General features: G+C 45.7%; 1 protein-coding gene across 1 annotated transcript in view; it reads right to left on the bottom strand.

Annotated features, from left to right (window-relative positions):
- LOC115467703 (protein adenylyltransferase SelO-like) overlaps positions 1-23,512 on the bottom strand; it is a 127,576-nt gene that overhangs the window by 50,342 nt on the left and 53,722 nt on the right. Inside the window, exons 10-11 of the mRNA XM_030199284.1 lie at positions 17,790-17,862; positions 11,915-11,998 (exon numbers count right to left, since the gene is read on the bottom strand). Of these exons, the coding sequence (XP_030055144.1) occupies positions 11,915-11,998; positions 17,790-17,862 (157 nt within the window). The remainder of the gene's footprint in view (positions 1-11,914; positions 11,999-17,789; positions 17,863-23,512) is intronic.

Here is a 23,512-nt window from a genome sequence, read left to right as displayed (position 1 = left end):
AGTGCTCTGAATGCAAGAATATTTATACAGGATTAGTATATTTGCCAAGAGAAGGAAAATATTCTAATCTGCAGATTCATAGACAACTGTAATTGTTACTTTCTTATTTTAAACCCACAGAATAAACTCTCTATTGTTGCAAAAGACAATTCTTTGACTATTGAAAAGATGTTCTGCTACATTCAATTTAGTTAAAGCAGCAGTATTGGCAAAATAAGAAACTAATGGGTGAATACTGAGCCTATGGTGGTCAGTGTTTTTTTTAAATGCTGGTCACCATTCTATACCCTCATATCAGCAATGAATACCTGGGTGCTAAGCAGTTGCCAGAAGTTATCCAGTCAACTTAAGACAGCCTTTCCTCTGTCCTATCCGGATACCACCACTGAATACTGGCAATGCCCATACAACTTGCCCACTCCAGATAGTGCCAAAGCAGTCTGCCTGGATTTTCAGTGGAACTTGTAGGGTGAGATAAATAATACCTAGGGCAACAAGTACCCACAGATTACTTATACCAAGATTCCCTGATGCATAAGTCTGCCTAACAGACTCACTAGCTCTGTCTAGGGTGAGATACAGGAATCTTGCTTCTGGCACCTCTCCAGGTGTTTTGGTGTGTAGAGTGAAAAAGAAAGACACAGCTGATAGATATATATATTAGCTTTATTATGGATAAGAAAATAGAAATACTCTGCGCTAGCTTATGCAATAAAAATATCCCTTACTGATATGAGCACTACCGAAAATATATTGTCTAAACTACACTCTGATTATCCTGAGACTAAGTACGGTAATGATTAGAACAGTACAAATGATAACCTAATAATCCTTATGAAACTTATCACATCTTATGCAAAATACACATTAGCTGCTTTCTCTGACCAAGAGCTGACATAAACCAGTCGTACTTAGATAAAACCACTGCCTAACCCCAGACCAGGAAATATATCACTGTGATCTTACCACGCTGTCGTGATGACGGCTTCAGATAAGACCGGAGCAGAATCTCCCCAGACGCTATTTTAGCTGTCGGTGTCTTAGGTAGTGCAGGTCTTTATTAGCCCATGTAGGTTCCCGTCACTCCTTTGGTTATCAGAGCCAATATCTCTGCCACAGGTATTTGCACCAGGATGCAGGTCACGATGTTGGTATCATACAAAGTCTCTGGCTCCCCCCGAGCCTTGCTGGATCTCTCAGGTCCTCTTACCAGTTGCCCCTCTTCCAAGGGTCTCCGACTCACTTCTGTTCCCGCTTTCCCCGTCCCTCTCGGTCAGGTGACGGTAGAAACCAATCATGATCATGTCCAGTTCAGTACATGGGCAAGAAGAGTTCTTTGTTTTGTGACCTTGGAGAATGGTAACTTCTGGAGCCATGTCTGCCTCCCTACTCCGTTCTCAGGGTGATAGAAGGGGGTGTTTAGAACACAGACTGTCCTTGGCTTTAGCAAGCCTGTCAGTGATTTTCCACAAGTTGAAGCTGGATCTTGCTGACACAGAGATGTTGCAGCAGCCATCTTATTATACCAAGATGTCATAGGCTTGTATAGGCCCAGACCAGCATAGGCTAGATCACAGGGAAATACCCCTACAGATTCCCCCCCTTGGAGATGGAATTTACTACAAAGGAGTAAAAGCCTTCTCCAACCTAACTAATAATACAGCTAGACGGGTTGACATCGAGACTCATGGTCAGGACCAAAAATTAAGAACTGTAAATGTCAGTAACTCAAAACTAACACTCTGGTAATGATAACTGGAAGCAAATAATTCAAATACTTCATGAAATCATAGAAATGTTCAAAAGTATACCAAAAACTAAATAGCAAATCACTGATACTAGAACAAACATAGGGTGTTAGCTGTTATGTCCTAACACATGAAAACATAATCAAAAATCAATTATCATACTATTATAAAATGCATGGCAAAGCATAAGCAAATCAGTCCTTAATATGATAGTAGACTAAAACTGTTGCATCGTGGAGAGTTACTCATGGTTGACCTCCACAAAGTCTAACAAAGTCAATGATATGAGAGTCTTTAGACTGTAAAACGACATAATGTCCAAACCATAGTCAATAGGGTGGACCGTGATGAATGATGAGGTGTGAATGGACAACTTCTCACATCAAGAAGACATCAAACAGGAACAAAATGGTCCACGTAATGGTGATGATGAAGAAAGTCTTCAAACATAAGCATTGGACACAGTTCAAAAAGAAAGTCAATGAAATGTCCCAAAAACAAACAAACACACATCCAAAACTTCACTGTCAGGAACACTGGATCGGTTGAAATAAAAATAAAACCAAACAAATTCCCCCCCAACAAGAAGAATGATTCTTGGGAAAAGAAAAACTCCAACAGTCATGACTAAACAATGGAAATCATGAGGAACAAGGGGAAGGGATGTTGAAAACCACCAATGGATTAGGAAGCAGGGCGTCAGGAACATCGTGAAGAACGACATCAGGAACGGAAACAGGATCAATCTGTTAGGCAACTGCACCGGATCTTCAAGGTTTTGTTTTTTTTCTTTGTAGCTGAAAAACAAAAGAAGACGAAGCTATTCTGCTTCATGGTTAGTTTGTGTCATTTCAACAATGCATGTATCTGGAACCAAGTGACTGGGATGACATGGTCTCAACTGATTGATGTGGACCCACTTAAGGTTATCTTCACCTTGAGAATTTTTCCTGAGGCGAATTTGGTAAGCCACAGGTGAAGCTTTTTCCACTATAGGGAAAGGACCATGCCAACTGGGTAGAAACTTCTTTTCTTTAACCTTGTTTCTGGCAAAATTGAAATAGAATACCTTGTCGCCAATTTGGTACTCTTTGGAGGTAGTCCCTTGATCATAGTAGGCTTTTCTACCTCTAGCGCTACTTTCCAAGTTCTTCTGGGCAAAGGCAAAGGCACTTTGCAAATGTTGATGCAAATGGGTGACATACTCATGAGAGGAAGTAGCACTGGACAAGTTCACATCATTAGTCCTGTAAAGCAAATGAATTGGTAACATCATTTCCCTACCTGTCATCATCTCAAAAGGTGACACTCCTGTAGACCGATGGGGTGTGGCACGTATGGCCATGAGGACCAATGGTAACTTCATGTCCCAATCCTTACCTGAGGATGACACATACTTCTTCAGAATGGTGATGATGGTCCGATTAGCTCTTTCCACTTGTCCTGAGGACTGAGGTCGGTAGGCAATGTGCAGTTTACTCTTCACGCCTAGCATCTTCCACATGTGTTGGATCACCTCTGCGGTAAACTGAGATCCTTGGTCTGAGTCCACTCGCATGGGCAAACCCCACCGGCTGAACACATGATTCAGTAGTAAGGTAGCCGTAGTCTCGGCGGTGCAATTGGGTGCAGGTAGGCACTCCACCCACTTGGTGAACATGCAGGTGACAGTAAGCATGTACTTGTTGCCTCGGGTGGATCGAACCACAGGTCCAACCCAATCAATCTGGATATCTGACCAGGGCATAGCAATACCCTTCTTCCTGAGGGGTGCCCGATGGGATGGTGAAGATGGCTGGAAACGACAACAGGTCAGACAACCTCGAGTATACAGCTTCACATCCTGACGCATATGGGGCCAATAAGCCACTTGCTTCAAGGTCTCATAGGTAATGCCTTCTCCTCTATGTCCTGCACATGGTTCATCATGAGCATGTTGCAACATGATGCCACGATACGTCTGAGGCACAACCCATTGCTCAATGCCATGCTTACTCGTCCGAATAAGCAGGTCCTGGCGTATCTGGAACTTCTCTCTGGAGGTGTAGAGTACCCTCAGTTCCTCAGCTTGACACTCCTCTTCTGTCAATGGATGTTCTTGCGGATTCTGGATGTACTCATAAAATCTTCCAACCACCGGATCTGATTTCTGAGCCGTGACAAGATCAAAGGATGGGACTTCACTGCTCCACTGTACCATTGGAGTCTCACAGAGCTGTTTTGTTTGCTGTCGGGTAACAGCATGAACTTCCAAGGTATCAGGTTCTGAGAACCGCCATAGTTCTCCTGTGAGCGCACCTTCCTTCGCGAGTAGATCTGCCAGATCGTTCCCTATCTTGTCAGGACTGTCAACCTTTGCATGACCCTTTACCTTCTTCCAATAGATGGTCATGTCATGGTCCTGTACCAGTTGATCCAGGGCCAGAATCAAATTTCCATGATGTACCGGTTTTCCTTTCGAGTTTAGCATGTTGTTCTGCTTCCAGTTGGGTAGATGAGAGACAAAATTCTGCCTCACATAATCTGAGTCAGTGCATATGACCAATTCCCTAATTCCTTTCTGAACTGCAGACTGTACCGCCACCACGGCTGCCACTATCTCAGCATACTGGTTTGTTTGTGAACCCAAGCTGTGCTTCAAAGTCTCTTCAGGAAGGTTTGGGTTCCATACCACTCCCACACCTGCGACCAACTCATGGTCTGTGTCGTGGCGGTAGGCGCATCCATCCACATAGACCTTAGGCAAGGTTTCACAGATCTTCTCATCATACAGATGGTGCCGATGAGGTTCTTTCTCCTGCTCGGGAACCTCTGTTTCAGGAATACCTGCAAGGGCATCATGTCCTGCACAGTCATGCAGCTCAGCCATACCTTGGGCTACTACATTACGATGTTTCTGGGCATACCTTACCTCTAAAGGCCATCCTTGAAGAGCCAATGTCCAGGAGACTATCCTACTGTTGGACACTCGACCGGATTTGATTCGGTCGCTACCCAGGAAACTAACGATTTGATGACAAGTTTCTACGATTAGCTTCTCCCCTTGGATGTAACTCCGGAAATGTTGCAGAGCCCATACCGTGGTCCACAAGGATTTCTCACAGTCAGAATACTTCTTTTCCACATCTGATAGGCCTTTGCTAGCATAGGCCACAACCCGCTTATCAGAGTCATATTTCTGATACAGGACAGCACTCATGGAATGATTGGAGTATCCCAGGTCAACGTAGAATTCGCGACCCCCCTCAGGGTACGCGAGGCATGGAAAGCGGCTAAGCTGATCCTTCAGCTCCTGCATAGCAGATTCCTGCTGTGGACCCCACGTCCAGGGTGTATCTTTCTTCAATAGCTTGACCAAGGGTCGGGTGATCTCCGCATACTCGTCTATGAACTGTCTGGAATAATTGCATATTCCCAGAAAGGAACGAAGTTCTGTGAGATTGGTGGGATGTTTCAGCTGTTGTAAGGCCTGAACTCGCTTCTTCTGAGGTCGCAGACCATCAGCAGAAATTTCATACCCTAGGTAATTCAGAGATTTCTTGCACCATTGTCCTTTGGCTAGGGTCAATTTAGCTCCAGCATCTGTCAACTGTGTGAAGACATGCTCAATCTCTGCCAAGTGATCTTGAAAAGTAGGGCTTTTGATCAGAATATCATCCACATAGACCACAGTCCCTCGAGCTTCAGCATCTGGAAGTGCTTTGTGTAGGAAGATGTTGAATTCAGCCGGGGAGTTGAGAAAACCAAAGGGAGTTCTGTTCCACGTATACTGTTTCTTCCCAAACGTGAAGGCCAGTTTATATTGGTCATGTGGATGTACCGGTACGGTCCAAAACCCTGATGCTAAGTCTAGGCTGGTGAAATACTTAGCCCCTTTGATGGTAGCAAGACTCTGATCCAGTGGAGCCATTGGCCACCTGGACAGCGGTACTCGCTTATTCAGCTGACGGTAGTCCAGGGCAATTCTCCAGCTGTTGTTCTTTTTCAAGATGGGCCACAGAGGGGAGTTGTATGTGCTGTTGCATTGCCTAATGATGCCCCTGGCCTCCAAGGTATTGAGAATCTCTTGCACGGACTCATAGGAAGCTAATGGGATCTTATACTGGCGCACAAAAACAGGCTTACTACTTGGTTCCGTAGGCACTCTGGTGACGTGTAGGTCTGTAAGGCCACAGTCATATGAGTCCACAGCAAAAAGTTCCTTGTATTTGTACAGCAACTCAGTCAACTGCATCTTCTCTGTGTCAGTAGCACAAGCATCAGCCTGTTCCACTTGGTCTTTCACCATCGCGTCAAACTCTGAGAAAGGCTGGTTGGTTGGAATTTCCACCTGCTCTTCAATGTCCTCCTGCAGAGATGAAGTTTCAACCGCATTCACCACTCTAGACTTCTGGGGTAAAGACATCTTTCTGGACAAAATCAAGTAGTCGTCTTCCATCTGCACTTGCGAACCCGTTGCATCATATGGCCAAACAAACTCCAGCGAGATGAGGCCTCTGGGAGAGGTGAACAGACATTCAGGTGTCTCCCCCCCCTGGCAGGTGTTCCAAGAGGAAGGCAGCCTGCCAACAATGGGCAAACTTACCTCGACATCAGGAAAAGAGTCTCCCACTAGAAATCCAAAAGGGTCTCCTGCAGACACTTCCACTTCATCAAACTGTGGATTGGTGACTAACAGGTGAAAAGTCTTACCAATTACCTCTAACCATGGCAGAACGCCGGTGGACAGCCCTAGGTCACGAAAATGAGCATGAGGGTTGAAGAACACCACTTTGTCCAACAGACGCTGTCCCTGGGCAAGACGGAGCTTGATGGAAAAGTCCCTCACTCTAGCTGGAATGGTCACATTTGTATCACAGACTACTTCACAGACCTGGGGTATGGTCTGTCCAGACTTCAAGCTAACAGGCGTTACTTCAGATTCCACTGGGCTGCCATCAAGTCTACTCCATAAGACCAGGTTCACCAGATCCACATAAACTCCCAGTCTCACAAGGCAATCGGAGCCCAGATATAAGGGCTGTGGTAGGTCTCTCACAACAGAGAAGTGGTGGGTGAACGACTTCTGTCCTACAGTCAAAGGAAGGCTACACAGTCCCACGAGCGTCTTGGCACCTTGTCCAGGTACCTGCACAGAAGTGGGCGAACACTTACTGAAGTGAAGTTGCACAGACTTGCAAAGACAATAAAACAGAGTGTCACTGATGAAGGAAACGTCACTAGGCAACAGCAACGTGGACTGAAGTGTTTGGATGTCAGCTATCTGGACAGGAATGGTGTAAGCATCATCCTTCTGTTGAATGTCCGTCAACTTGCGAGGATGCGGTGAGTCTGGACTGGAAGTGGAAACAGAGGCCTCGTGGGCTATCTCGGCAGCAGCATCTGGGGAGTCACCGGTATGAGTCGAGTCAGTCAAAACAATTTCCAAATTGTCATCCTGGAGAACAATGTCAGCTATCCGGTCCGTTTGGACGCGGATAACTTCACCACGCTGTTCATCCCCCCCTGGTGCACCACACAACTGGAGCTCCCAGGTGTGAGGGTCTTCTGACTTCCGGAAATTCATTAGAATTGGGGAATCCCTAAGCCCCACGGAGCTGGAACCACTGACTCTGCTCATATGCTTTACTTTCCCATACGGGAGGGGACTTGCGACTTGGGCCCAGATGACTTCATGGCGATAATCCAGATCAGTCTGCAATCTCTTCAGAAGATCGTTCCCAATTAAGAATTCTTCACCAGCACCAGTAGTAATGATAGCAGGGTGTTTGACAAACAACTCGCCGAACTGCAAGGAAAGCCAAACCCGTCCCACAGTACCGATGCTTTGATTGCCATAGGCCACCAGTGACAAGTCACACGGGGTGACACGCAGCGCCTCCCCACCTCCCCCCAGAAAAGCCTCAAGTTTCTGAAACATGCCCTGGGTGATCAACGTCACCTCTGAGGCAGTATCCAGTAGACCCTGACAGGAAAATTTCTGTTGAATCAACAGAGCTAAGGTATATCTGTACCCTTTAGGAATAAGTTTCCCAAGAAAATACCTGTTTTCCTCATTCGAGTCCTGTAAGAGAGGCCCTTTCGGGTTAGAGGGCTGGGCATCAGCGTCGGTCACGGAGGACTCCTCACTGTTGGACGACAAAGCATTCACCTGAACTGTGGACATGATGGTTGGTGAAGGAGGGTCCGAGTCTAGTCATGCCAGGTCTTCCTCACAAGAAACCGGATCTTCCAGTAATTCAACGGACTTGACACTCGGCCTAGGCCCTGTAATCGGTCCGGAAGATTTCTCTTTGGGCTTCTGAAAGTTGCCTCCTTTGTTCGGTGACGAGGATGGGTAGGGTGCGGCTGCAGGATTTGTTAGTTGAAGTTGCGCCAGCAGTTGCTCAATCTGTGCTTGTTGGGTCCGGATCTTTTCCGCTGCCCACTGTCTCTTGTTAAAACGCTTCCTTTTCGGGTCCTGTTGTTGGCCCTCCGGCGCAGTCGGAGGCGTGGTGCCCTTTTGCTGGTAAGATTGGGTATTGCCAACCCGGGCGGGTGTAGAAGGACTTGACATCTTGTTTTCCAGAGAAAGCGTGGATGTAACAGCACAAACACTAGGTGGAGCCACTTTGCTGCGATTCTTAGGAACTACTTGGGTGGTCGCCGCATCAGGCTGCTCGCGACACATATCAAAAAGCTCCTCCGCCCGCTTTAGCAGAAGGGAAAAAGGTTCACTTTTCTTTCCTGCTAGAGACATTTTCACTTGATTGGGCAGACCTTTCACAAAAAGATTCCTAAATTCCCCAAACTCAAGCTCTTTGGCCTCTGGGTCCGCCCCCCCATCGAAAAATGCGCGCCTCAGGCGATAGGACCATTCATGTGGACTCTCATTCGGCCCGCAGCGCATATTATATGCTGCCCTTTTGGCCTCGGTGGGGTCCGCAAACAGTCCATACCGCTTTTTCAACGCTTGTTCCACGGTGGAGAGATCATTACTCTCAGCCAAAATTGCCTTTAAATACGTTTGGCACTCAGTCGCAAACGTCCACTGCAGCAAAGCTCTTTTATCTGAGTCGGCCTGAACCTGTAAGAAATTGAAAAGGTCATGCACGCTATCCAGATGTGCGTAGATTGTCATCTCAGAAGACTCTTTAAAAGGTGTAATCATCGCCCGAAGTGTTTTCATTACTTGTGAATACTGGTCCCTAGATAAAGGAATGACTTTGTGTCTCTGAGTGGAGTTCCGCTGCTCTCCAGTAGGGGACTTAAACAGTGGTGCTGTGGTGCTGCTGATGTCATCAAGAGGTGCCGTGAGCTGCGCCCTTCCTGGGCGGAGCATAGGCCCAATTGTACCGGTGCCCTCCTCAGGTGTCACAATAAGCTGTGACCTTCCTGGGCGGGGCCTAGGTGCAACTGTCCTGTTAACATCATCAATTTGCACAGTGTTCTGTGGCCTTACTGGGCGGAGCCTAGGCTCCTGCATGCTGTCGAAGGTCTCAGGAACTAGGCTACTGTACCGGGGTGGGGCTGTCAACTGACAAGGCTTAGACTCCAGCTCTCCTTCATTTCTCGGGGACCATTCAGGCAGTTTGAACTGTTCTAGCATAGGACTATTCTGTGATTCCATGGGTGTAGCAGTAGCCTCTTCCATAGAGTCATATACCTCCTGCTGGACCGTATCTAGTTCTGTCCTATACTGGGTTAATGCCTTTACACACATCTCTCTGTCCTGCCGAGCCTGTGACAACTGTAGTGAAAGCATATTATTCTTCTCCCATAACTCCACCCGTCCTTCTTCTGCCTTGTGCCAAGCCTGCCGGGCAGAGCTGACACTCCCTTTTTCCTGTTTCAACTCCCTACTCAAGGCCGTAATCCTATCCTCATATGTTTCTCTCACTTGCTCTTGCCGGGAGTGAAAGTGATCAGCTTCTTTCTTTCGCAAACTTAAAGTCTGCATCATCTCCTCCAATTGATAAGATTTAGAAGCAAGGGAATCGTTTTTCTGCCTCATATCCTTCTCCAAGGACTGGGCAGTCAGTTCCCAATGCTCTTTATCTTTCTCTAGGGCGGCACACTTTCCTTTCAACACTGCACAAGCGGAACATGGAACATTTCCCTGTGGACCTGCAGCACCCTCCCCTCCTCCAGCCGTTGCCTGAGAAGTGATGCGCTCTAACCTCAATTGTAAATCCAATCGTTCTGTTTTCAGAGCATTAACTTCATCACGCAGTTGTTGGAGTTCAGTTTGGAGGTCAAAGGTACTACAAGCTGCACTTTCGTTCTTAGCTAGTAGGGTACAGCCGAGCTCCACTAGTGCTGCCACAGTCAATCTATTTTTAACCTTCAACACTGCATGCAATATAAAATCATATGCCTTGTGACTTTCAGGCGAGTTTTTCCTAAACAATTTCAACAGAGAGTTTATAGAATACTCCGGTACTGCCTTATTAGACTGTCTTGCACTAATTAAAACTTCAAAAACCGTGACTTCTAGCGCGGAGAGCATATTGCTAGGTGACGTCATACTGAAGAACTGAAAGCTGCTAGCAAGTAACACAACTAGTACTGAAAAAAAAACCTTATCTCACTGCTAGGTCGTAAAGCTGGCAGAAGCAGCAGATTTACGACTACCAGTGTCTATAGCACGCTTCACAGACACTTTCCAGTGCACACACAGAGAGAGAAATTTAAAGTTCAGAACTATACAGCTAGGATTTCTTTCTTTCTACAGAAAAAAAACAAACGGATTCTTTCCTCAGCTCTTTGAGATCCCGCCACGAGCCCCCATTTGTAGGGTGAGATAAATAATACCTAGGGCAACAAGTACCCACAGATTACTTATACCAAGATTCCCTGATGCATAAGTCTGCCTAACAGACTCACTAGCTCTGTCTAGGGTGAGATACAGGAATCTTGCTTCTGGCACCTCTCCAGGTGTTTTGGTGTGTAGAGTGAAAAAGAAAGACACAGCTGATAGATATATATATTAGCTTTATTATGGATAAGAAAATAGAAATACTCTGAGCTAGCTTATGCAATAAAAATATCCCTTACTGATATGAGCACTACCGAAAATATATTGTCTAAACTACACTCTGATTATCCTGAGACTAAGTACGGTAATGATTAGAACAGTACAAATGATAACCTAATAATCCTTATGAAACTTATCACATCTTATGCAAATACACATTAGCTGCTTTCCCTGACCAAGAGCTGACATAAACCAGTCGTACTTAGATAAAACCACTGCCTAACCCCAGACCAGGAAATATATCACTGTGATCTTACCACGCTGTCGTGATGACGGCTTCAGATAAGACCGGAGCAGAATCTCCCCAGACGCTATTTTAGCTGTCGGTGTCTTAGGTAGTGCAGGTCTTTATTAGCCCATGTAGGTTCCCGTCACTCCTTTGGTTATCAGAGCCAATATCTCTGCCACAGGTATTTGCACCAGGATGCAGGTCACGATGTTGGTATCATACAAAGTCTCTGGCTCCCCCCGAGCCTTGCTGGATCTCTCAGGTCCTCTTACCAGTTGCCCCTCTTCCAAGGGTCTCCGACTCACTTCTGTTCCCGCTTTCCCCGTCCCTCTCGGTCAGGTGACGGTAGAAACCAATCATGATCATGTCCAGTTCAGTACATGGGCAAGAAGAGTTCTTTGTTTTGTGACCTTGGAGAATGGTAACTTCTGGAGCCATGTCTGCCTCCCTACTCCGTTCTCAGGGTGATAGAAGGGGGTGTTTAGAACACAGACTGTCCTTGGCTTTAGCAAGCCTGTCAGTGATTTTCCACAAGTTGAAGCTGGATCTTGCTGACACAGAGATGTTGCAGCAGCCATCTTATTATACCAAGATGTCATAGGCTTGTATAGGCCCAGACCAGCATAGGCTAGATCACAGGGAAATACCCCTACAAACTATCCAGGTAAAAACTGCTGAAAATCTGGATTGGACCTGGTCAATGCTATTTAACTGGGTATGAGTCTCTCCTATCAGTTAAATAGTGCTGAATATCAACCCTTGAATTATTCAGGTAGTGGTTAAACACACTCCTCGGCACAGAAGCCCCTAAGAGTAACCCTCAATATGCTATAACATGGCAAAAGTGAAATTGAGTCATTTCTTGCAATGAAGATTCTGAAAATGCACTCAAAGAGGTATTCAGCAACACAATCTACTTACTAGGATCGTAGGACTCCATGAACCCAAATGGGCCGTAGTCAATCGTTATGGATAGTAAGCTGAAGTTGTCTGTATTGCACACACCTAAGCAATAACAAAGAAAAGCACCCAAGAAGAAAGAAAGAATGCTGAATGTGTCCTTTTAACAGATCTGGACGGCATGTGAAGTCTGGAGAGCTTCCTTGTGCTTGGTCAATCAGATCTTTCTGACATTCCCACTAGTATAGCTGTAGGGAGTACTACAGTGATTTTCTCAAGACAAGTTGTAAGTTTAGGAGTAGAATTGGATTCTAACAGTACAGCTTGATCCAGATTCCCAGTAGTGGGTACATTGGTATGTATATAGGGTGAAAAATAGTCTGACAGTAAGTCATATGTCGGATTTAATGTCAATAAATTTATTATGAAAAGAATTAGCAGATTAGGATGAATAGCAAACAAAAGGTTGGCTACAGATAAGAGTGTGGTGAAAATCAATTGGCCATTTAGAATTTACAGTAAAGAATATTGTATGTTTTAATAATATTTCTAAATTGGTTGCTGTCTGCACATATCATTTGTACCAATAGAATGTATAATGCAGTTTCTCGTGGGCCACAGGCATGTCTAACAGCAGTTCTGGCATATGTACATTACAAAAACAGACATAGTCTAATCAATAAATAGAAAACAAAATTCATTTTCTACCTTTGCTTTCTGGTCATTTTATTTTTCTAATCATGTTGATCCCAGCCTCTGATTTCTGGTTTCTCTTAACTCTCTTGCCAGGGTCTCCTTGTCCATTTGGCATTTCTGTGTCCATCATTCAACTCCCCTCTGTGTCCCTGCCCTTATCTTCCTGCTAATGTTGAACATCTCCCCTCTCTGTGTCTTTATTCTTGCCTTGTCCAGCATCACCTCTCTGTGTTCCTACCCCCTTCTATATAAGAAGATAAGAATAGCCATACTGGGTCAAACCAATGATCCATCTAGCCCAGTATCCTGTTTCCAAAAGTGGCCAATCCAGGTCACAAGTACCTGGCAGAAACCCAAATAGTAGCAACATTCCATGCCTTCCATCTATGTACAGTATTCCCCCTTCTCTCTTCCATATGCATTTCCCCCTCTCCCTTCCCATCCTGTGTAGCATTTGCTCCTCTCCCTTCCTTTCCATCCATGTACAGCATTTCCCCCTCCCTCCCTTCAATTCATGTACATTTTCTTCCTCTTCCTTCCCTTGCATCCATGTGCATCCCCCCCTTTCCGACCCTTCCTATTAATGTACAGCATTAACCCATTTCCTTCCCTTCCATCCATGTGCATTTGCCCCCTCTCCCTTCCATTCATGTGCATCCCCCCTTTCCCTTTCATCCATGTACAGCACTTCCCCCTCTCTCTTCCCTTCCTTCCATGTACAGCATTTTCACCTCTTTCTATCCATGTGCAGTATTTTCCCCTTCCCTTCTATCCATTTGCATTTCCCTCTTCTCTTCTCTTCCATCCACATGCAGGACTTCTTTCAATCCTTCCCTTCCATCCATATATATTTCCCCACTTCCTTTCCATCTATCTGCAGTTTCTCCCTTCTGCAGGTCCAGCAGTTCTTGCCTCCCTCTATCCCCTTTCCCTTCTGTCGGTTCAGAGTTGCCTTCCTACTCTTTCTCTGACCACCCCCCCAGGCTATACAAACAGGCAACAATTAAAACAGGCTCCCTCTGCCTGCCCCGAGTCTTTCCCTCTGCCACATTCTGCCCATGCAGTAACAGGAATTTGCACTAGAAGAAAGGACCTTGGGCTGGCCAGAGAGAGCCTGTTGTAATTGTTGCCTGCAGTGCCGGTAAATACTGGAAGTCTGTATGGCCTGTAGGGTGGGGGACAGAGGGAGGTAAGAGGGTAAAGTCAGACTTAGAGGAGGGAAGGGGGGATAAGAGGAGGTAAGGAGAGGATGCCAGATTTGTGGGGGGTGTGTGCTAACTTCAGAGAAAGCCACAATGCATATAAGGATATCACTTCTGCATGTCAGCGTGAGAAGGGGCACAAATGCATGTGACTTGGCATGTCTGAGGATAGTTGTGGGAGACTAGTTTTAGGATTGGAGCAATTTGTGAGGTAGTGGGACAGTTCCAGGGGAGTAATTTTTGGGTGTGGGGTAGTTTATGATGATGAGGCAGTTGTAGGTTAGCTTTTGGAGGTGGAGGCAGTTTGCAAGATGGTGGGATAGTTGGAGGGGTTAATTTTTTGGGGTGGGGCAGTTGATGTTAGTTCTTTTAGAGTTGGGAAGATTGCAGGGGGCAGTTTTGGGGGACAGAGCTGTTTGCAGGTGGTGTGTAGGGAGGTTAGTTTGTTGATTTGAGGCAGTTTTGCACTACTTTGTATTGTAGAATTTGCAAAATTTACCTCGAGCTAGGGACATAGAACCTCAGCTGATAGTTATCCTGGTCTGGAAGCAAGCAGGGCAGACTAACTCACAACTCACATGAGGGAGAATTACAGATCTGCAAATATGAGTTTTTAAAATCTGAAAAATGTCCACACGTTAGCCAGCCTTCTTGCTTTTAGACATGAATGTAAAAATCAGTAGAATCTCAAAAAATTCCAGGCAATTGTCAATCTGAACCCCCTGAGGGGCCCTTTTACTAAGCAGCATAAGGTCTACAGTGGGGGAAATAAGTATTTGATCCCTTGCTGATTTTGTAAGTTTGCCCACTGACAAAGACATGAGCAGCCCATAATTGAAGGGTAGGTTATTGGTAACAGTGAGAGATAGCACATCACAAATTAAATCCGGAAAATCACATTGTGGAAAGTATATGAATTTATTTGCATTCTGCAGAGGGAAATAAGTATTTAATCCCTCTGGCAAACAAGACCTAATACTTGGTGGCAAAACCCTTGTTGGCAAGCACAGCGGTCAGACGTCTTCTGTAGTTGATGATGAGGTTTGCACACGTCAGGAGGAATTTTGGTCCACTCCTCTTTGCAGATCATCTCTAAATCATTAAGAGTTCTGGGCTGTCGCTTGGCAACTCGCAGCTTCAGCTCCCTCCATAAGTTTTCAATGGGATTAAGGTCTGGTGACTGGCTAGGCCACTCCATGACCCTAATGTGCTTCTTCCTGAGCCACTCCTTTGTTGCCTTGGCTGTATGTTTTGGGTCATTGTCGTGCTGGAAGACCCAGCCACGACCCATTTTTAAGGCCCTGGCGGAGGGAAGGAGGTTGTCACTCAGAATTGTACGGTACATGGCCCCATCCATTCTCCCATTGATGCGGTGAAGTAGTCCTGTGCCCTTAGCAGAGAAACACCCCCAAAACATAACATTTCCACCTCCATGCTTGACAGTGGGGACGGTGTTCTTTGGGTCATAGGCAGCATTTCTCTTCCTCCAAACACGGCGAGTTGAGTTCATGCCAAAGAGCTCAATTTTTGTCTCATCTGACCACAGCACATTCTCCCAATCACTCTCGGCATCATCCAGGTGTTCACTGGCAAACTTCAGACGGGCCGTCACATGTGCCTTCCGGAGCAGGGGGACCTTGCGGGCACTGCAGGATTGCAATCCGTTATGTCGTAATGTGTTACCAATGGTTTTCGTGGTGACAGTGGTCCCAGCTGCCTTGAGATCATTGACAAGTTCCCCCCTTGTAGTTGTAGGCTGATTTCTAACCTTCCTCATGATCAAGGATACCCCACGAGGTGAGATTTTGCGTGGAGCCCCAGATCTTTGTCGATTGACAGTCATTTTGTACTTCTTCCATTTTCTTACTATGGCACCAACAGTTGTCTCCTTCTCGCCCAGCGTCTTACTGATGGTTTTGTAGCCCATTCCAGCCTTGTGCAGGTGTATGATCTTGTCCCTGACATCCTTAGACAGCTCCTTGCTCTTGGCCATTTTGTAGAGGTTAGAGTCTGACTGATTCACTGAGTCTGTGGACAGGTGTCTTTCATACAGGTGACCATTGCCGACAGCTGTCTGTCATGCAGGTAACGAGTTGATTTGGAGCATCTACCTGGTCTGTAGGGGCCAGATCTCTTACTGGTTGGTGGGGGATCAAATACTTATTTCCCTCTGCAGAATGCAAATAAATTCATATACTTTCCACAATGTGATTTTCCGGATTTAATTTGTGATGTGCTATCTCTCACTGTTACCAATAACCTACCCTTCAATTATGGGCTGCTCATGTCTTTGTCAGTGGGCAAACTTACAAAATCAGCAAGGGATCAAATACTTATTTCCCCCACTGTACGTGCGCCCAATACATGACAAAATGGAGTTACCACCCGACTACCGTGTGGCTCTTACGGTAATTTCACTTTTAGCACATATCCGATATGTGCGTCTGAAAAATATTTTTTATTTTTGGGAGTGCGTAACGGACCTGCGCCAAGTGGCATTTGGCCTGCGTAGGAGGTCATTACCGCCAGTTTCTTTACCACTAGGTCAATGGCTGGCGGTAAAGTATCAGACACAAAATGGACGTGTGGCAATTTTGATTTTGCCGCGCATCCGTTTTCGGCAAAAAAAAAAAAAAAAAGGCATTTTTTTTTGTAGGTAGGCTGAAAAATAATTCTGTACGTGCCCAAACCACGCATCTAACTACCGCATGCCATTTTTCAGCGCACCTTAGTAAAAGGACCCCTGAGTGCTCAGCACATATGATAAAGCTCCTCTAAACTCTGCCTATGCCTTCATCTAGCCCTGCCCATTGCATTAGATATTACTATGCCATACTTTATTTGAATATTTTTACTGCTGTAATTGTCTATTGCTTATGTCTGATTTATTCTTACTGTACACAGCCTTGAGTGAATTCTTTCAAAAAGGCGGTAAATAAATCCTAATAAATAAATAGATGGCAGTACACATAGCAGGGGTATAACTACCATTGAGTGAGCCCAGCAAAATGGGCAGCCTGAAGCTGCTCCTGCCTGCAGGTCTGGCATCTCTACCTTCCTCTCCTTGTCCTCCAACTCCCCCCTCCCCCGCCCCACAACCAGCCTTGCTCCATTCCCCCCCCCCCCCCCCAAACACCTTGCCATTGTACCATCCCTTCTCATTTCTCAGACTTTTCCCCGGTGCTGTGGCAGATGGCTGGCAGCAGCAGAGATAACCCTGAAAACTGGCTGTCTCTGGCCAATGGGGCCTTTCTTCTGCTGTGTTCTGCCCACAGAGGATCAGAGACGCGGGATACAGCAGAGGAAAGGAGTATGAGCAGTTTGTAGAGTGGTGGGGCAGTTGTGGGGTTAGTTCTAGAGGGTGAGGGCTGTGGGAGGAAAGGGTTGGTAGGAAAGATAGAGAACAGAAAGAGATCATTTGAAAGGTAGAATTCCCTAATTTCTATGTTTCAAATATATGTTTCTACAGAACCTGAACTCATTCCACAAAAATGCATTGGGCCATTTTTAGGAGGCACTTATTTCTCTGGAACCCCTGGTCCTATTTGATCCATTTTCTATGCATCATATTACCGTCCCCCTCTCCCCAATACCATTCCTTAAATTCTCAGTTTTGGGGTTTTTTTTGGCCCCTAGAAGGTCATGCATTCTTGACCTCTACAAATGTCAGGTGTGATATAACCTATAATACACCTTTTCTTTAATGCTTCCATTGCACTGAGTAAAGTTAGCATTTTCACAGATTGGTTGTGGTGATCATTTCCAAAAGGTTTACAGGAGGAAGGGGATTAGTTACTGTTGGGGTAGAACCTAAGGGTGGTAAAGGGCTGGGCATGGGGTATTATCTATCCCGTGACTATCTAAAAACCAACAACCTATCAGGTACTCAATGTGAGGTGGGCTGGAGGAATTCTTTCTGTAGCAGGCTTCCCCTTCCCACAGTGGCTGTTCTATTATATTACACAGGAGGTGCTATGATAACAAGCTGGTCCACTTACCATGAGCAAATCCTACTGATATCCACAGTGACATTAGATTAGCAGTCTGAGATACCACTCTGGAGAAGAAGTCCTGAAATCAAATACATGGTGCAGCAGAAAGGCATCATCATACAGTACCAATACCTGCCGAGAGCAGCAATCACCAATTTTTCAAATTCCAGGACTCAAATATCCTCTGTATTAACAATGAAGAAGTTTCTGTAGTCCTGCTCCTAAATTGACCTATGCTTAGTGATGTAATATAGGATGGGCTAAGAGATCCATCACTGTCAGTAGGTATATCCATCCTGGTTTTAGGAGGGAACTGTGGCTAGGGGATTGTTGTATGAGGGTTGTTTTTGCGTATATAGACTTAAAGAGGGACTAGAGTGCAGTACCAAGTGAGAACAGTTAATGAAGCAGCAGAGATCCACAGAAAGTTGGTCAAGTGTTCCTGAAGAAGTCCAGCTGCAAACCAGTGGTAATTTTTGTACACCTCAGAAGATTAGTGGGATCTGGAGGATGAATCCCACTTAATATTCTGGGAAGTTCAGATTGTGGTGTGAGGGACTGAACCCTGAAGCATCCTAAGCACACCTGTGACATAGCCAAGGGTAGGCTTGGTGGGCAGCAGCCCACCCACTTTGAGCTCAAGCTCACCTACCAGAGGTGCACCATTGCTGTGGCTGGCAGGGATCTCCAAGCCCCACCAGGGATCGCCCCTCCCTCCTGCCAATGATTCAGAATCTTCCACAGACTCCCAAATCTACCCCCACCTCCCGGTGTACCTTTAAAAAAAAATTTCCTCACTGCTGAAGGTCAGCAGCAGCGATTCACATACACTGCTTGTGCCAACCTCAGATCCTTTCCAACAATTTGATTCCACCTATGCAGAAACAGGAAGTTGAATCAGAGGGAAGGCTCTGGAGTAGAGAGCTGCACGGTTTCCATCCCCGCGGGGATTCCCGCGGGGACGGAGGCAGTTCCTGCGGGGTTCCCGCGGGGATGGAACCAGTTCTGCAGGGTTCCCGCGGGGACGGAGTCAGTTCCTGCGGGGTTCCCGCGGGGATAGAACCAGTTCTGTGGGCTTCCCGTGGAAGTGTAAGCTGCACCTGCACCAGCCTCTCATCTACCGAATACCAATTTATTTGAGTGCTGTCTCCTCCTCCTCCTCCTCTTCTTCCTTGCTTTAACAGCATAAATGTGGAAAGTCTTCCATTAAGGAGGTGGTAGAGTCACCAATGATGACGGAATTCAAAAAGGCGTGGGATGAACACAGAGGATCTCTAATTAGAAAATGGAAGTTATATAAAAGCTAACCTTAAATGGCTGCATGTGTGTGGATATGTCAAGTGACACTTAGATGGTGACTCTGGCTGTGATGAACTAGAGCTGATACCTGGCAGACTTGTATGGTCTGTGTCTCATACATGGCAATCTGGTGTAGGATGGGCTGGAAAGGGCTTAAGCAGCAACTTCAGTGGCTGGAACATGAGGACAGTGCTGGACAGACTTTTACGGTCTGTGTCCCACAAATGAGAACATGAATAGGCTGGAGTGGGCTTTGATGGCAACTCCAGCAGTTGGAACATAAGGATGGGGCCAGATAGACTTCTGTGGTCTTTGTTCCAGAAACACGAAAGAAAAACCATAATCAAGTATATAATATCACACTCGTTGATTTAATGATGAATTGATCATGAGTGTGACTATTGGGCAGAGTGGATGGACCGTTCAGGTCTATTTGCTGTCACTTACTATGTTACTATTAATCCTCTTTGCTCCCAGGCTGGTGCACAGACCTCAGCTCTGACACAGGCACGAGAATCAGATATCACTTGACCTACTGGCGCGTGCATGTGGCGGCCTCTCAGCACACACTGCCAGTGAATCAGAGACAAATCTTACATGTGCGCACCAGAGTTCCAAGTTCCAACTTCCGTTCCTTCCTTGCCTACAGTGCTGTGGCTCAAATCCAGAAAGAGACTGAGGGAGCTGACTGGAACTGTCTTTTATGTACTATTAAATTCTTACGGGGATGGGTTAAATTCTTACGGGGATGGGTTAAATTCTTGCGGGGATGGGTGGGGATGGGTAAGATTCCAGTGGGGATGGGTGGGGACAGGTAAGATTCCAGCAGGGACGGGCGGGGATGGGTAAGATTTCTGTCCCCGTGCAACTCTCTACTCTGGAGCCAGTTCGAGTACTGTGTGTCAGTCACTGCTCGCTGCTGGTGACCTCCGGAAGTGCACAAATGTTTTAAAAAGTACATAGTGGTAGGGGGGTGGGAGATTTGAGAGACAGGGCAGACTTTGTTGCAGATTTGAAGAAATGTTGTTGTTCAGCCCACATAATAAGAGATCCCTGATGAAGTCAAAATATGATGGTGAAACGGGTTCCCAAAATATTAAGTGCTGGCTCTTTTCCGCAATATTGAGATGTGGTTTTTAATGTTAGTACTTTTGCACTCTGCATTGCTTTAACATAAATTTTAAAAGAGTTTACATTTGGAGGGTTTTTTTAGCCCTATGATTGATACTGAAACCAAAACAGACACTGCATTTGTTTGCATGTGTGGTCTCCAAGGTTTTTTCCCTCTGTTTGAAATTTCAAAATTAAAAAAGATAAAACTACAGAGAAAATTAGTATATACTGTGAGCTGGTCACCCTTCAAGGACCCGGCCAGGGCTGACCCTGCTTAGCTTCCTTCACACACAGTCACTGCTGGGCTCTACACTTCTCGGTAATTCACCAGGACTCTGCCTCAAACACAGGGGAGTTCTCTGCCTCCTCTTCTCCTTTCACAAATATTCATCAACACCAGGTTTCTTAAAACCAAAGGCTTTATTAGTTGCCATTTAACATAATCTTCATGGCTTATTTCTTCTTTAACTCAAACTCAAACATAACAAAAGGCATTTACTCAAGAGTCTTCTAATTAAACCCTTTTCAGACTTAAAGCAGTTCCTCAAACTTTTACAGTTTAAACAGCCAAGCAAAAGCATTTCCTTTTCCTTCTCAGAGGATAGCGCAGCTGTCACCTTTTCAGCAGAGAGCTTCCCCGGTGCTTCCATCTCCACCTTCCAGCTTTCCACCATTGTCTTAATAAAGCTGCCAGAAAACCTCCCACACCTGGTTCAATTTCCCAATCAAGTCCTGGCATCTCACTGTCCTGCCTAGAGTCCTTCCCCTGACTCTGATTCCCTTCCTGCAGCAGTGCATTCTGGACCTTGTAGTTTCCTGCCTCCTCACAATACTTATGAGGCTCATGCCTTTCTTTATGAATAAGACCCATATTATTTGTGAATGTTAATTTCTGGTTTTAGAGCATCTCTTTTTGGTTACAAGTAGCAGATGCCAGATTGCCAGATTGCCAGTTAGGGTTGAGAGGGATAGATACCAGTTTACAGGCAGGGTGAAGAGAGGGAGAAATGCCAGACTATGGGTAGTGAAGAGGAGGGAGTGGACAGAAAATTTCATGCCCACCCACTTTGGGCTCAGACCCACTCACAAACTGGCTGTCTGGAGACACCACTGAAGCATATATTGAGGTAGTTTTTTTCTGTAATTTCTTGGATATATTTTTGTCTTTTGGGGAGTTGTATTTTTACCTGCTTTATACCTTTCCCAAAGGTGCTATTTGTGAGAATGGTTTGATTTTCCCAGGCAGTGCAGGGAACAACAGCACAGTGCACTTAAAGCAACTACCAAAAAGACTGTAAGAAAATATGTCTTGTTTAAAGTTTTCCAGAGAAAAAGGATGGGTGTCCACCTCAAGGCACAGAGAAGAGAGAAATCCTATATAATAAAATGCACCTCCAACGTTCTGAAGCTGAGAAAGTGAAGCCTTGAAGCATTCGTGCTCTCTCTAAGGCTGTATCCATCTCCTGAATTGACGTCAGTATACTTCCGGGTACGTCACACGCAGCACTGACCAACCACAGGTGGGAGGGCGGGCGCACGGCGGCGATTGGCTCTACTGTTCAGTGGGCGTGCACGCTGAGCTGTGCACGACAGCGGAGGTTGGTTGGAGGGGCAGAGATTTGGGCAGTGTGGTGCTGTAAGGGGAAGGAGAATCGCTGGGTGGCTGGAGGGGGGGCAGGGGAGAGAGCAGAATCGCTGGGTGCCTGGAGGAGGGAGGCAGGGGAGATAGGACAATCGCTGGCTGGCTGGAGGGGGAGCAGGAGAATCGCTGGTTGACTGGAGGGGGACAGGGGAGGGAAGATTCACTGGGTGGCTGGAGGGGCGGCAAGGGAAAAAGGAGAATCGCTGGGTGGCTGAAGGGGCAGCAGGGGACAGAGGAGACACATTCGCACCCAGCAGTATCACTTTCTCTCTGTCACACACACACACTCGCACATTCACTCTCTCTCTCTCACACACAGTCAATCTCACACATACTCTCTCAAACATACACACTCCAAGGAAAACCTTGCTAGCGCCCGTTTCATTTGTGTCAGAAACAGGCCTGTTTTACTAGTAAGACATAAGCATCGCCATGCTGGGACAGACCAAGAGTCCATCGAGCCCAGCACCCTGTCTCCGACAGCGGCCAAAAGAACAAGCCCATCCCAGAAATAGTGTGAGTGACATTGTTCCCAGTGTGATTAACAAAGCCCTGAAGCTCTAACTTCCAATTCTTTCCCACCCCCCAGTTACATATAGAGAAATAGACACTTGAAAGTATGTGCATATATATGTTAGTTTATTCAAGGCTTGCTATACTGCCATTCAGTAAAGGTATAAATTACATGCAAATCGAACCATCACAAACCTTTACAGTAATATCACTAACAAAACAACAGTCTGGGCAGGGCGGGATTAAGATATAAGCAAAATAGGCACATGCCTAATGCCCAAAGGTTTAGGAGGGAGGCCCTTTCAGATACAGCTTAATCCAGCTCTGCCCAGGCCCCATGTAAGAAACAAAAGTCATTAATCATGACTACTATGTTGGACAATATAGGACAAGAGATTGCATTATCAGCTGTCTATACCATCAGCCACATCGTCTATTGGCACCCGTCCCATCTAGAGTCATAAGGTCAATATCTGAGAAGAGGTGGTATCATTAACCATCGTGTCCCAACCTCATTATCTTTAATCTCAAAAGCAAATTCACAGTATAGCAATGGTACAGGCAATAGTGAGAAGCCAAAGAGGGGTTGAAAGTTTTAGAGGCTGGGGAAAGTGCTTGCTAGAGGCTGGGGTATTTTTAAACCCGCAAGGTAATGTGATTTAATCAGATATAGAGGCTAAAGCATTGGTGTTCACACATTTGTATGGGGTTTAAAAATGTATATGCATCATAATGGGAGCCCACTAAAGGGTTAATTCTGCCCTGATATGGGGGCAACTACAATGAAAGAAACATCACTGTGATATTCTAGCACAACACACACACATATACAATCAAGTCTAAACCAAAACTAAGGAATTAAAATTAGCAGTTTAAAAAACTAAACAAATCAAAAAATGTATTAAAAAATACATTGCGAACAAGGTATTCATCAGAAACCAAGAACATAATGGCAACAGTGTGCTGTCATGCATCTTGTGCTCAGCCCTCATTTACCCAGCAGTGCATGCACTCAAAAGCACCTTAAATAAACTTTTACATTATTGATAAGAAAACAAGATCATATAGCTATACAAACTGAAACAAAGCTTTTATCTTCTAATGAGTATTGTGCACAGTGACATACAGGGTGAGGCTGCTTTGCTTCTCCTGTGTAGAAATA

Source organism: Microcaecilia unicolor, chromosome 1 (assembly GCF_901765095.1).
Source record: "Microcaecilia unicolor chromosome 1, aMicUni1.1, whole genome shotgun sequence".
Taxonomy (NCBI): Eukaryota; Metazoa; Chordata; class Amphibia; order Gymnophiona; family Siphonopidae; genus Microcaecilia; species Microcaecilia unicolor.
The sequence above is the reverse complement of the archived record's forward strand: the minus strand, read 5'-3'. Positions and strand labels throughout refer to the sequence as shown.